Genomic DNA, 15266 nt, shown 5'->3' with positions numbered 1-15266 from the left:
TCTTGGCACAAGTGGGGAGGACTTCACCACAGCGCCAGGCCTGCTCTCTCATAAACCAAATAAGTGCCTCATGGAATTACTAGAGCATAGTACAACAAGCCAAGTATCCCGTGGGGTTTTATTGGTAGGTTCAACACCATCGTTCACACCCGACTACAACAATGACGCTAGTCTATAATGGTTGCATGCAAATAAAACTAAGCCATTTATATCAATTGAATCCCAATTTTTGCTATTAGGTGAAAGAAAGTGACGAAGGTAAATTCGACAGAACTCGAGGTAGGGGATCCCAAGCTAAGCGTCTAAGTACGATGGTAACAGGGACACGAGGTTTTACCCATGTTTGGGATCTCCGATGAGATAATACTCCTACGTCATGCTTGGGTTTATTGCGTTGGAGTAAGTACATAGTACATATGTCTACCAGGAAATCGTGTTGTGAGATGTAAGATCCGTCTCTCTACAAGCCCTGCCTCGGCTTAAATAAGATATCGAAGGCCTAGGAATACAAGAGTCCTAACTGGCTATGTCAGTAGAGAGGAGTCCTTGTCTTGAACGGCAAGGCTTCTTGATTTTCCTTGTAGATGGGTATGGACCGCCCAAAATGGCCCAAGATGGAACCGACAAGGAAGACCTCAGCTCGGCGCACCAGGCCAGGAGTCAACATGGTGAGAGGCCCCCTGGCAGGGACACCATCAGTATCCCCTGAACCGTTCTTCCAGCCTGGCCGCACCTCGGCTTATCTGAGCTATTTGTCTACTTCGGTCGCCGGTCTTGAAAACTAGTTCAACGAGAATCCTCCGAACAATGTTTTCTTTGCAGCCAAGCTCTGATGTCGGACTACATCCGAGGTGACTAAAACTACCTCGCTCACTGAAAATATTGAAGGAGTATGGCCGAGCCACATCGCTGATACCACAAAACTGCACAACCGCCACCGCCGGGGCGCCGCACCAAGCAAAAATCCGCCCGCGCATGATCAGGTCAATGCCACTCTGCCCCCCATCAGGGTTACGACGGCCCGAGGCGTCTCTCCTCATGAGGAACAGAAGAACCCCGCCACCGCCAGCATGGGGCAAGCAATGCCCGGTTGCGCCCTCGGGCGGTGGCATGGGAAGGAGGGACGGGAGGTGACCTGCCTCCGATAGCAGCTAGGGTTTCTCCCGGGTGTCCGCGGGGCGACATGGAAGTCGTGACGTCCTGTTGTCTTGTAGCTAGTTGATCTTTTTAAAGGTGACGAGGATGGAGTCAATAAGACAATAAGGATCCAGGCATTGATTAACGATCCCAATACGCAAGGCAGTAAGCAGAGCTGCAAAAGAGAAAAGCGGGATTAAGCGAAGGTCCAACGAAGAAGCCCGATCGGCTGTAGGCGAATAGTTTTTGCACCCTTCTTTTTCGATGGATCCCTTTGTTCTTTTCATTTTTACAGAGCGGACAGAGGCAGGCCTACCATAAAGGCCTCACAGGCCTGGACGCGCCCCATGAAAGAAAACGAAACATGTGCATGCACGTCGAGAATTATTGTGGCGTTGCCAACCCGTAAAGCGCGAGGCATGGAGCATGTGGAACAAAAGCAGCCATGAAAGAACGTCCTGAGCTCCCTCCCTATGCCCCATCGCAGATTTGGCCGGCGGCATCGATCCCTTCCTTGAGGCCACCAAACCAAAACCTCCCCGCGGGTGGCGTCTAGTACGTGGTACCCCTACTCGTATCGCCGTACGAAGTGCAGTGCAGCACGGGCAAACCGGAAGAAGGAAAATCTGAATTGCGTCCACGAGATACAAGAGGGTTTGCAGACGCAGCTGCCTGCATCGACGAGAGATGTGGTGGTATTTCCTTGTGGTCCACACAAAGCAGCTGCTGCGGGCTGAAACCAAGGAGGAGGGAGGGGTACGTCCTCTCCTCGTGGCACGGACAAACACATGTCCCCCCATGCGCAGAGTGCACAAAGCCACACCGCCTACGCCTAGTGCTGCAGATGACGCCAGGGGCGTTCCGGTAAAAGCGCACGCTGCCTAGATGCTCCTTGCTTTCGCTCGCTCGCTCGATCGGAGGATGTATAAACACCCATATATAGTAATCCTATACGCAGCGTAACGCATAACGCCTAACTAAGAAGCTAGGCTAACAAGCCAAAGCACAACAAGAGAGCAGGAGAGGGAGATATACCTCACTCCTTGGCCTCGATCTTCCATGGAGGAGCAAGGGGAGAGGGGGCTCCAGCTGCTGCTCCCCGCAGCCGCTGCTCGAGCGCTCCGGGAAGCGCCGGTCAGCGCCGCCACCGACCACCAGCAGCTGGACCTGGACCTGTCCATGAGCATTGGGCCGAGGCAGCAGCAGCAGCTGCAGCTGCAGCTGCCACGGCCGGCGCCCCCTACTCCACCGGCGAACGAGAGCAAGAGAGCGGCGGCGACTGTGGCCGCCAGCGCTGCCACGGCGAGGCAGCTGCAGCAGCAGGTGACGGTGGACGTCCGCTCCGTGAAGCAGCAGACGGCGGAGCAAGCGCGGATGGCGTCGGCGGAGCGCGCCTACGCGGAGCGCGTCCGGGATCTGGCAAAGCGGGAGCTGGAGCTCGCCGAGAGGGAGTTCGCGCGCGCCAGGATGATCTGGGAGCGCGCCCGCGAGGAGGTGGAGCGGGTGGAGCGGATGAAGCAGATCGCCGCCAGGCGGCTCGGCTCCGCCGCGTCCGCCGCCGCGCTCGAGATCACCTGCCACGCCTGCATGCAGCGCTTCCATCCTTAATTAGGTCGGTCGGTCGGAGATCGATGCTTCCTGGTCGCCATTGCTAGCTGTAACTCTCTCTATCTCTCGTAGCTCCTGTCTTGTGAGTGCCAGTCACCTTCTGTTTGAGACGATAATCATCTGGTTGTGGTTGATGCATGCATCAAGGAAACAGTTATTCCTCTTTAGTCTATACATCGGGTGTACATGCTTAATTAGTTTTTTATTATGGAATGAGGGCGCATGCTTAATCGCAGCAGGCTGCCTTAATAAAGAAACAATGGAGTAAACAACTGATCAGTTCAGAAACCAAACTAATTGTATATAGTGCCAAGAAAAGCAGATTAACTGAATTAAAGAGTATATTTTCTCTCTTTGCTAGACAGAGGTTGGACGGATCCCTCTGTACTGTTGAGCTAGTGCGGTGACAGCAGTAGAGTCTGACAAAAAAATAATATTGGCCATCAAGTTTGGATGATTTCAGCTCTCCTTTAGCCATGCATGCTAGGGGACTGCCACTCCTAGATGAACAAGGAAGATCAGGCAAGAAGCCAGATTTCATCCTGGTCAGCATGCTATGCTGCAAACTGGTCTCAGGCGCCTTAAATTGTACACTGCGCTGCGTATATGGCTACTCATAATGGCTCAACAGTGGGGAGAAAAGCAGAATGATGCCATACACTGAGAGACTGCAGTTGTGTTTGTTGGGTTATGTTTGTTTATGTCAGCAAAACGCAAGCCGACGCGCCGAGCTTTGACACCAATATATATACATGATGTCTATACATGTGTATATACAAATCAGATACACGTTTGCAGGAGGCGACCAGGTAGCCTGCCCGAACAGTGCCAGGTAAAGGATGGGAGTTGCAGGGCGCTGCAGGGATTGTACCCTGCCTGCGCAGGCGACGCCGTTCAGTCATCGTCACCGATCCGAAAAATACGGTGACCACGACGGATGAGCCCCATGGTTTCAGAGAGAAATAAAAGTGCCGTAAATTCCTGTACGAATGCAGATGGGACTGCAGGCAGTGGTAGCCAGCCAATGCCTGGGTCGAATAAATCATAAGTAACTCGAAAAAAAAAGGTGGAATAAATCATATGAATTCTTGTTAGAATCAGGATCGTGTGCTAGCTTTGATCTTTGATCATCTTAACCTTTGCATTTCCAGTGGTCTGCTCCCTCACCTTGGTCGACTATGGATCAGCTTGCGGCATGTGATGCAACCGTTCCGATGTTTCACGGATGACTGACTGTAAGCCAGTAACCACCTTTTTTTTCAAAGGAGGAAAATCTTTATCGTCGTTGGCATTTCCCTCAAAAAGACTAATTTAATTTGCACATGAGAAGAGAACACTGAACTAGCTAGCTGGCTAGGTATGTACTTGAATCTCTCAACTGTCATCGCTAGGTCATCCACTCAACCATGAGCACATCTTCTCCCTGGACCAAGCAGCTCCCAGGCAAAAGGAGCCCCCAGACAAAAGTTACCGGTGTTCATTGCACAGGCTCCCTACAAGCCAGGGATACAAACTTTTTTCAGAAGGTACCGCAGCGTAACGTCAGGAAAACATCATGAAATGCTACTGTAAAATCACATCCATGTTATATTTCTCTTGCTACTTTTTCACCCCGGCCGGCCATCTTTTCTCTACAAAGATTGCCGAATCATTCCCCCAGGCATGACAACATTATTGCCCTTATCATTGATGCAGTGCAAGTTTCTCCACCAAGCTAACTATATTATCGATCTCAAGGGGAAAAGAACTACGTAGTATTATAGAACAAGACAGTCTACACTCCTTAGTCAAACCATCCAAAACCCGGTTATTTTCTTAATTAAATGGTGTTCGAAACTTCAAATTGGTACACAAACGATTCCATAGTGCAGAGTCAAACCGAGCATCATAGTTCAGGGTCTAGGATGGCCTTCTTTCCTTTTGTTAAATGACTGCACATAGTTATGCTGACTATAAGAGTACAAAACCTTACTTTAACACGCTTGGCAAACTTTTGCTTACATGTACTGTATATCTTGCTGGCAAATTGAATGTCGAACACAGAAGGAGGAAAGACAAATTAAATTTGAGCTTAAAATTGAATTTGGGTTTGATCTACTTCTTGTGCCAATGAAGATGTGTTTGATGAATCAAGAACTGCATTCTCATATGTGTATGGAAGAATTGCATGGTTATTCGGTGCCTGAACAGGAGAGTTTCAAGTTGTCACCAATTGAAAATTTTCACCGATATAGCGCCATCATTTAATACATGTTTTTTACTACGAAAAAGAGGTTAATATTTCATTCATGTTGGAATGGAAAACATAACGGCAGTTTCAGTATAATCACTAACAGACGATTCTTGAAACGCTGTGTTAATTTCTTACCCTGCAAAAAAATGGAAATGGAATTGTTCATCGACAAGGTATACGACGGTGCAGTTAGATTCTCCGTGTCAGCCCTTCCATGTAAGTCCAGAATCAGTGATCATGAACAATAAGGAATATATATTCAAGGGAAACATGACAACTCATATGATCCAAAACTAGGAATTCTCCACACAGAAGCAAACAGATGATCGCTCACTACCATGGAGCTATCCGCCTACATCCCCTGAAAAGACAAAGGAAAAGAAACAAAGAAGAAGCTGAGAAAGACTGGATTCAGATTGACATGAACAGATACATCCCTCCATGCATCATGCTGCATAGTGAAGCACAGATGCAGCTCTCATGGTCAAGGGGACGACATGATTTGTATATATCCCATTTCAGAGGAGGCTTCCGAAAGTACATCTTCCAGAGCGGCGATGTACGTTGTAACGTGCAAGAACAATCCGAGGACAGAGTTTTGGTGCACAGGGACCATCAGTAAAATCAAAAAAATAGTAAAAAATAAAAAATATATTTGACTTTTTTGCACCAAAAACGCGCAAGTTTTCTTGGCTTCTGCAAAATTTTGTGGCGATATGATATCAGAGGAGCTTGGGACAGAAAAAAAAACACCGTAAAAAGTCTCAAAAAAATACTCAGAGTTTTGAGGGAGGTTCAAAATTTTCTTTTTTTTTCTGCCCCAAGCTACCCGAATGTCACATTGTCAATTTTGCACGCACATAGAAAACTTGTTCATATATAATGTGCAAAATTCATATTTTTTTAAATGCTTTTACTATTTTATTTGAATTTACTGTTTATTCAGGAGCAGATGAGCTCGTGGTCAGCTATGGATTTTCGGAACAATGAGGGCAGCGTTTTAGTGCAAGCGAATAAAGAAAAGATAGCAATGTACGCTTCTGATGAGAGCGACATGGCATGTAATCAGTGTGGCGAGAGGTGCAGGAATCGCTTGACGATGAACAGAGGAAACCGCGGTGACCACCACAGGCCCGCCACGCATGTGCTGGATGAGCTTTGCACCAAACAATGTGTCGGCCCACGGGGCCCATGTAGCATGTGCGATGCAGGTTCAAGCAAGCCCTCGAGAGGCTAGCTAACCCACATGGAGACAAGCAAGATCATGAGCTAACCAGTGGACGTGGGAACTGAACCGGTAGCCTCGATTGGTTAATCAGGAACCATATGAAGAGAATCCCAAGTTGAGTCCCATGAATGCACAAGCTTGAGGTGATGGATCAACCACTGCTGCTGGCAAAGAGATGGCGACACAAAGGGCTTCATCATCACTGTAAAGTGATAATATGCTGATGAGGTCCTTGAAGCCGGGCAGAGCGCACCGGTGATAACATGGGATGTGTGTCGTGTAAACTGCAGACCGCAGCATAGCTTGGAAGGGCACAGAGGTGGGCTTCAGTAAAGTGTGGTGACCACCCATCAACAATTTATTCGGAGAGGACTAAAAATAAAAAAAATTACTGTGAATGGTGGCATAATTTGAACGATGTTTAAGCTCACGCACTTGATGCTGCATAGCTAGCCAACCAAAGTGCTGTACACACGATTTGTGACGCACTGACCTGTGCACGACATGATTAGGAGCCACACAAATTTAAAAAACGAGGCAATCCAATGGCCTGGATGACTTGTCGTGTGTGAATCGTGCATGAATTTATCGTGTGCATAGCAGTGCTCGCTAGCCAAAGTCGGTTTTAGAAGCTGAATATATTACATGCATACACCTTTCATCTCCTGGACTCTTTGCTAATCCTATATCCCATTAACACCCAGTGACGCACTGATACGATACGATACACGGATAGAGACACGGCGACACGACAATTTCCAGAAACAGCTATACGACGACACGTCGAGTACCTCATTTGTTGCATATGCCTCTTTTCGAGTACTGAAAGATCATCAATGTCCCCAGCTTGTTTAAAAAAAAATCATCAATGTCCCCAGCCATCGTGGTGTTTGGAAAAGGTCAAAATACAACATAAGCTAGTACATACTCCCTCCGTTCTTAAATACTCCCTCCGTAAATTAATATAAAAGCATTTAGATAACTATTTTAATGATCTAAACGCCCTTATATTAGTTAACAGAGGGAGTATAAGCTATTTTAGAGATTTTAATATGGACTACATACGGAGGGGAATGAGTGAATCTACACTAAAATATGTCTATATACATTCGTATATAGTCCGTATTAAAATCTCTAAAAAGGCTTATATTTAAAAACGAAAGAAGTGGTATAAAATACAGCATAAGTTCTGAATGAACACCATATGCCCAGCCTCTTCACCGTCAACGTTAATACTGTTGCGTGCACACTCAGCAATTAAAGATTGGCTGCATGCCATGCCATGCCACTGCCCACAGATGACATGTTGTTTTTCACTTTCTAGAACTACCGAATGCTATCTCTCGCGTGAAGCGAGCCCTATGGGAACTCTCGCTGCCAGCTCCACCAGTAACAGGCCGGCCAACTCACGCACACTTCAAACGAAAATAGTGAAAGAACGGAGTGCCGCGGGGGAATTCGAACCGTGGTTTCAAAGATAAATTTCACCAATGCTAGCCACCAGGCTAGGGTTGTGATTTTGACCACATAATAGGGCGGGACGTAGTTGAGGCGAAGTTGCCCGAGTTTCATTGTTTTGTTCTGTTTTTTCTTTTTGTGTTTTGACAGGGTTTTCTTCATTTTTCCTTCGTTTTTTGTTTGGTTTTTATTTTCTTCTTTATTTTTTTCTTTTTTCTTCTCCATTTTTTGTTTACTTTTCTTCTTCCTTCTTCTCCAATTTTTTTGTTTTATTTTGTTTTTTCTTATGTTTGTTTTTGTTTTCACTCTACATTTTCGTATATGTCAAAAACATTTTTTTAATAACTGATCAACATTTTTTGTATACATGTTTAACATTGTTTGAACACTTATTTAACATTTTTCAAATAATTGCTCAACATTTCAATACTTATTTCAATATTTTTTAAATATTTGTTCAACAGTTTTCAAATACTCGTTCAACATTTTTGAATACTTATTCAAGAAAGTTTCAAATACTTGTTCAACATTATTAATACTTATTCAACATTTTCAAATACTTGTTCAACATTTTATAAATACTAGTTCAATATTGTTTAATACTTATTTAACAGTTTTGAAATACATTTTCAACATTTTTAATATTTACTCAACATTTTCAAATACTTGTTCAATATTTTGAAAATACTCGTTCAACATTATTAATATTTATTCAACATTTTTCAAATAATTGTTCAACATTTTTTGAAATGTGTTTTGAAGAGTGTGTTTGTAATATTTTAAAGTATAAAAAAAGTACAAAAAGAAAGCAAAAAAGAGAACAGAAAACAAAAAGAAAAAAACAACGTGTGGCCTCCCACGTGGCTAGGTCAGCCCATCTGAAGCTCCTCCTGACACGAGGGTTCACTCTCGTCTCGCGTAACACGAGGAATAGGCGCGCCCTGGAGAACTCGTATTCAGCGCGCTAGCGCTGGCACGCGACGCGACGCGTAGAGGGCCGGCCCAGCAAAGCAAAGCTCGCTCGCTCGCACCATGCTCGCATGGGAGACACTAGTTAACCTGTTGACTGAAAAGTTGACCAGTGACTTCTGAGAAAACTTCATAATTCTTTCAAAAGTCATGAATTTAGAAAGAGTTCATAAAAATGAAAAATCGTGAATTTGGAAAAAAAATATGAAAATGAAGGAATAATCAAGAATTAGAGAAAATTTACGGAATTTTAAAAAGTTTGTTCATTAGAATTAGTTTGTGAAATTTCAAAAAAAATCATGATTTTAACTTCATGGATTTGAGAAAAGTTCACGAATTTAAAAAATCAAATCACGAATTTGAAAAAAGTTCATGCATTTTGAAAAAATGAAAAAAAATAGAAAAAGAAAAGCAAATGAAAAAAGAAAGAAGAGAAACTGGACAAAAACCGGGCCGGAAAAACCATAAATGAAAAAAAAACATAAGCTTCTGGAAGCTCCCCAAACCGGATGGGAGCTTCATAGAAATGTGTGTACATGGGCGGCCTACGAAATCTAGCGAAGGAAAGGGGGTGTGCATTGTGCATCGTTTTGCCTTTAACGAACGCTAATGTATGAAGGCTTCCCCCATGTTCCACATCCCCTTTATATAGGTGGGGAGCGCTCGCCAGGGCGTGAAGGGAAGTAGAGGGTGGCCCGGTTCCCCGCGTCGTACCACCGGCCAAAGGGACGGCTCGTAATCATTCCACTCCAAGAAGCAAAAATGTTCGTCGACCATAGGGGATGCCTCGGGTTTCGTGCCTGGTTGCTGACGTTTCGGCAACCTGCCTAGCTTTTCTTTGGCCCGGCCTTCTGCTACAGTCAGCATTGTAAGGGGAGGGGTCCCCACCCATGCGGGTTGGTCAGGTCGTGATCACGCCTCGACGACATCCGTTGGCAAGTTGGCTTGGGGGCTAGCCATGCCCCCAGCAACTCGCCCCGAGGATGTTGTTTCCCCTAGAATACGTTGGGCTCCCCCTCATGTCTTCGAGGTGAATGACCAACTCCTGGCGACATCGCATGGATGCAACCGCCATCATGGGGAAGCGTTGTGATGACGGAGGAGACGAAACTGCTTGGTCCTTCCCTGTCCGGCCAGGCACGCCATGGGCCTGACGGGACAAGAGAGGATGACGAAGGCAATGAGCCTCAACATGTGAATGACATGGTCGAGGACGGCGGGGCCTTGTCAGATCGGCTAACGAGGGAAGTTCTTGTACCCAGGGCATGGTGACGTGACGGCATAGGAGTGTCCACCCACTACGTACCATCCCCTTGGGTTGCGAGGGTCAACCCTCGATGGTCGTAAGAAGAGAATCCCCCTACGGCCATATAAGGGGAGGGAAAGATCATTTGTAAGGGTTAGAAGGAATTGATATAGGAAGAATACCAAATCAGGAATAGGGTATACACCATCATAGTGGTCTAAACTTGGGTAAAATCCTTTGTCGCGTGTGTAGAGTGTTTGGAGTGCTTTAATCCCTGGCCGAACATTCTAGGAGTTGCATCGTAGCTCCCATATCAACGATCACCTGTCGACATGAATAATCTCATGAGTTGTGACCAGACTTTCGAGGATATATCTGCCTCTAATGAAGGTGGTTTGGTTTCCATCAATAAGCCTATTGGCGCACTTACCCAGTTTGTTACTCCCTCCTTCCCATCATATTAGGTGTATTAGTTGTTAGCATGAAAATTAGCGCATCGAGCATTACGCGTGGTGCGGGAGGCATCCACGACCGGAAAGAAACGGAAAAAGTCTATTTTAAACCCTGAACTCGTAGATGTTCGGCGAAACGAACCCTCAAGTCGAAATCCCGGTCGATTGCACCCTGAACTATGCAATCCCGGTCTAAATCAAACCCTGACAAATGTCAACCGGGATTTGTCTAGCTAGTGGGCCTCCTCTGCGTTGGGCCAGCCCATTTATTCTTTTGTTTGCTCAAAAAAATTGTCTTTAATTTTTCTGTTGCTCTTTCGCGGCAGAATTGCGGACGGGAGCTCCTGTAGGGCTCGCGCAAACGGTCCGGCCCATTGCCAGGAAACGAGCGAACGTACGGGAAAAAATGTAACGAACTAAAAAGTTGTGCCGCTGGTTGGATTCGAACAGGCGACCTTTCGCTGGATAGCTGCGACGCCAGGGGGTTGGTATTACAGTACAGCGTAAGTTTAAAGTATATGGTCAGCGACAAATCCGTTTTTTTAATCTTCGTTCAAAATATGAACAATGTTTTCTTGAAGAAATTTAAAACTCAAACAAACTGTTAAAATGTGAACAATTATTGAAAACATGAACAAAAATTTATATACGATGAACGATTTTCAAATGTACATTGAACGTTTTTTAGGTGTGCGATGACCAATTTTTAACTACACAGCGAACATTTTTGTGATATACATTGAAATAATTTAAAAAATATTATACATTTTTATGATATACGATGAACAGTTTTTATACATTGAATATTTTTGTAATATAATCTGAACAATTTTTAACTGAAAAACCATTTTTTGTGATTATACATTGAACAATTTTTGTGATATGCGCTGAATAACCATTTAAATACCCGTTGAACATTTTTTGATGTACATTGAACAATTTAAAATTGTGAACAAAATTTGAAAAAGTGAATAAATGGCAGGGACGGCAACCACGCTAGCTACCTACTCAGTACGTCTATATTGCAGCGCCAATTTTAAAGTACAATGTATCGCGGCATATTTCTTTTTTCTCAAAGTTTTCAACAATTCTTGGAAACAAATGTGATTTTTTTAAATACGTTGAATTCTTTAAAAATATACTTTGAATATTTTTTACATACGTTGAAAAAATTTAAACACCAGCACGGGGTCGCATGTTCAAGGCACACCGTGCGCTTTTTTCTAACAAAAAAATAAAATCAGGCCGGCCCAGCAGAAGCAAGGTGTAGTGCCCTTTGTGAAATTTTATTTCTTAACGGAAAAAAATAAAGCGGGCCAGCCCAGCGGGGTGGAGGTGTGTGCCGTCAGCAAAATCCCGGCAATCCCGGCCATCCAAACGACTCGAAGGTTTGATTTAGACCGGGATTGCATAGTTCAGGATACAATCGACCGGGATTTCGACTTGGGGGTTCATTTCGCCGAACGTCTACGAGTTCAGGGTTTAAAATGGACTTTTTCCGAAAAAAACACGGGGAGTACGCACGGAGTGGGTGCTTGTTAGTGCTAACAGGGGGAGAGACCCGTCGCCATTTTTTCTCTCCAGAAAAGTAGCGATCTTGGCGTGGTTGTAACTGCACGCCTTATATTATGGGACTGCATGCAAAATCTAATATGCCTAATATAATGGGAAGGAGGGAGTAGTAATTTTAAAGTCATGGTTAGTGAGGGCCACTAGCTACGTGTTACCAAAAGGGATGTGCGTCGTACATCCCATGGCAAATATAGTAGGGTACTGACTAAGTGACTAGTGAGAGTCTTGAGAATAAACTGGATCACGAGTACAAAAATATTGAGTTTTCTTTTGTACTGGCCGCCCCGGTTTGGCACTGTAGCTCGGCCACCGGTGAGGGCAATAGGTTGGAACCTCGGTGTTTTGGCCTCTCATTTGGGAATTATGGTGATGAGACTGGAATCTAATTTATAAGGAAGCGGGGTCATTGTCAAAATCTCTAAAGAGATTGAGCAAGTCCTGCTTAATGATATCCCAAAAAAATTGATAGGAAATGAAGAAGAAAATGTACTAAGCCCATGCTTATCGCAACTGCATAATATATTAACCATTTCAGATGAGCTCCAGCAAAGACTTGGTCCATTCCTTTGGATATTGCGTTTCATGTGTTCACCTAATAACTTAACTCAACGCCCATCTTTGTGTTTGAGGGTAATAAAATAACCACTACAGCCTGCTGAACAGTCGGGTACATATACAGATTATATATATAAAATAAATGTTAAAGGGATATGTGTTGGCCAAATAAATTGCGGGTGTTGCCATTGATAACTGATTTGGCGGCAGACAATTGTGTTATGGAACCGTGGGCGCAATTGACAGGTGAGCATGCGGTTGCTGGTCGGTTTCAGTGGTGCAACAGCTCAAGGATGTGCCACCCTACTTATTAAAGATTGCACACCATTCACCGGCTAATTCAAACATGTCCGTGTCTGTCATGTCGTTAGTACTACTTGCACGCAGTAAAGGAGAAAATTCAAGCGTTCCGAACGGTGGAAGGAGGAAATTCTTGTGGCACTGAGTCACACTGGAAAAGATCTCGGGGGAACGTATAGCGGACGGCACTGGCTTGGGATGATGACTGATCGGAGTGCTGGTCTGGCGTGTAGGCGTGTGTGTGGCTCGGCTGCCCAGCTCATCCTCTTCTGCAAGTTTTAGCATTAGCAGCGCTCTGCAAAACTTGCAAGTTTGACAGATGCCTGGATCGACACATTTTTTGCTCGTAAAAATTCTTTCAGCACAACAATTCCCTGGAAATTCATCCGGCCGAAGTCACGAGATATTCAGGCGCAGATATTCATCGCGACAAGGCTCGATTCAGTAACAGCAAGAGCCCGGCAGGAATCATTACTAATTCACTTGCAGTATATTCTATCAAACCCCTATTCTGTTCTATAACATACTATTACAAATATTTCTAACTCCAGAAAACAAAATCGAGCCGCACGGCCGCGGATCGCGAGCTGGGCCGATCACCGCGTGCTCGCCCGTGGCCGGAGTGGCGTGGCGGAGGCGGTGGCAATCCGCACGGGCGCCCGGCGTCCGGTCCCGGACCCGCCGCAGCTCCGGCAAGGCATCCTCCGGGTGCCCGCGCAGGTCCGGCAGCCTGAGCCGTCCCCGTCGGACCACCGGGAGCACAGGCACTCCACCCTTCCCGTCCCGCTGCATGTGGCGCATCGCGGCTTCTGCAGCAGCGGCCAACGCACCGCCGCCGCGGGCCTCCCCTCCTGCATGGACCTGTTGGCCATCGCCACCCCCGCCAGCATCCCCAGCCCCGCCGACGCCACCGCGATCGGCGCCACCATCTCCAGCGCGTGCTAGATCCTCCTCGTGAAAATCCCGACAGATCGGAGAGATAGAGAGAGAGGTGGGCGATTGGTGAACGAAGCACGCTAGGAAGGCAGTAAGCGAGCGAGAGGGAGACCGAGATTTATAGAGGGATGTGTCCGGCCGCCTCGTCAATCAGCGCGGTCATGGTGGGTGGGGTAAGCAAAATTGATTAGTGGGAGAGTGGTGATTAATTAGAGAGCGATTATTGGAGTGGGGGAGGCAAAGTCGGCAGCGTCGCTTTCCTCCCTTTATTACTGTGGTCGCCTTGCCTAGCCGCTCATGCTGGTCTGCACTCTGCACTGCACTGGCTAGCATTTTGCCCGGAAATTTTCTAACAATCACATCATTATTCCTCAAGATAAACTTGGATCGATCGCGGAGGGACACTTTTTAAAGTTGACGGCTACGTTAGCAATTTTCCATCTACGAAACAACTTCTAGGATGCTTTGTTGCAAATTGTACAAAGGTGACAGGCCTATTTTCAACATTGTGAGTTGGACATAATTAATGAGAAATGTAGAGTGCCTAGTATTGTATTTTCATTTTGCCAAACATGCGTTGATTAAAAGTGTTTTTTTTCAAACAGAAGGATGACCCCGACTTCTGCATTGAGTGATGCACGGAGCCATATATTATTAGAAAATCCAACAGCATAATAAATTCGATTAAAAAAGAAACCCGAAGGTCACATGCCACGCGGCAGTAGCTTCACAAGTTAACCACTAACCTTATGTTAATAGACCGAAACAAACCAAAAGTACATGTCTCGTACATATCTCCTAGGGTAAGCCTTCAAGAAAAAAACGCCGCACGTGCACCGATAGTGACGAGTCCAACCATAGGCCAGTCCCGAGACTTTTATCCCCAAAGTGAGCTTCGGTCACCACCTTTAGCAAGGGCACGGCGCAGGTGCGCATCAACATAGCCTGATCAGAGATCTCGTGTTTCCATCGGATTACACAAACTTCTTGTTGAAGCCGCATCTTACATTACCCTTGACCGGCTACCGACGCCCCGATCAATTACCTTTGCAGGAGATACCGGAAGACAAAGATGCTCCATACCACCTCCCGTCACGGTCACACCACTTTCGATCCAACAACAACAGGTATGACTAATCACCTCTATAGGGCATAGGAGCCACCGAGCGTAGCACCAGTCGGTAGCAGGTATGACTTGACACCCCCACATTAGTCATCGTCCATAGCACCAACCGACGACGAGCATGACTTGGTGTAGCCGCAAGAGTCGTCATGCATAAGATCCTGCCGAGTCGGATCCTAGAGTTGGAGCGGACATCCCGTCGCCAACCTCGGAAGGCCTTAACCATCTCAAGACCCAATTGTCGGGTCGTCCTCATGAGCACGAAGGACGCCGTCGTTGAAGAGCTAGGGCCGCCGCCCCTATTGCCAAACTCCTACGCCACCATGGGATGACGACCAAACGAGCATATCACGGCCAGATCCGCCACCACTTGACAAGCTACCAGCTACGTTGCCACGCAACAATAGTCATTGGGAGCCACCACCATCCCACCGCAAGCCACTGCCATC

General features: G+C 46.0%; 2 protein-coding genes across 2 annotated transcripts; one reads left to right on the top strand and one right to left on the bottom strand.

Annotated features, from left to right (window-relative positions):
• Positions 1 to 1870: 1870 nt before the first annotated feature.
• On the top strand, positions 1871 to 2919 carry LOC109782333 (uncharacterized). Its single transcript, XM_020340939.4, has one exon. The coding sequence runs from the start codon at positions 2197 to 2199 to the stop codon at positions 2743 to 2745; it is 549 nt and encodes a 182-aa protein (XP_020196528.1). The 5' UTR covers positions 1871 to 2196; the 3' UTR covers positions 2746 to 2919.
• Positions 2920 to 13198: 10279 nt separating this feature from the next.
• LOC109782332 (uncharacterized) lies at positions 13199 to 13840 on the bottom strand. Its single transcript, XM_020340938.4, has one exon. The coding sequence runs from the start codon at positions 13685 to 13687 to the stop codon at positions 13355 to 13357; it is 333 nt and encodes a 110-aa protein (XP_020196527.1). The 5' UTR covers positions 13688 to 13840; the 3' UTR covers positions 13199 to 13354.
• Positions 13841 to 15266: the final 1426 nt, after the last annotated feature.

Source organism: Aegilops tauschii, chromosome 2, assembly GCF_002575655.3.
Source record: "Aegilops tauschii subsp. strangulata cultivar AL8/78 chromosome 2, Aet v6.0, whole genome shotgun sequence".
NCBI lineage: Eukaryota > Viridiplantae > Streptophyta > Magnoliopsida > Poales > Poaceae > Aegilops > Aegilops tauschii.
Note: the sequence above shows the minus strand (reverse complement) of the source record. Positions and strands in the feature narration are given on the sequence as shown.

Bases quoted from the DNA above. Each gene is read 5' to 3' on its own strand.
- LOC109782333 (XM_020340939.4), top strand. From the start codon at position 2,197: ATGGAGGAGCAAGGGGAGAGGGGGCTCCAGCTGCTGCTCCCCGCAGCC.
- LOC109782332 (XM_020340938.4), bottom strand. From the start codon at position 13,687: ATGGTGGCGCCGATCGCGGTGGCGTCGGCGGGGCTGGGGATGCTGGCG.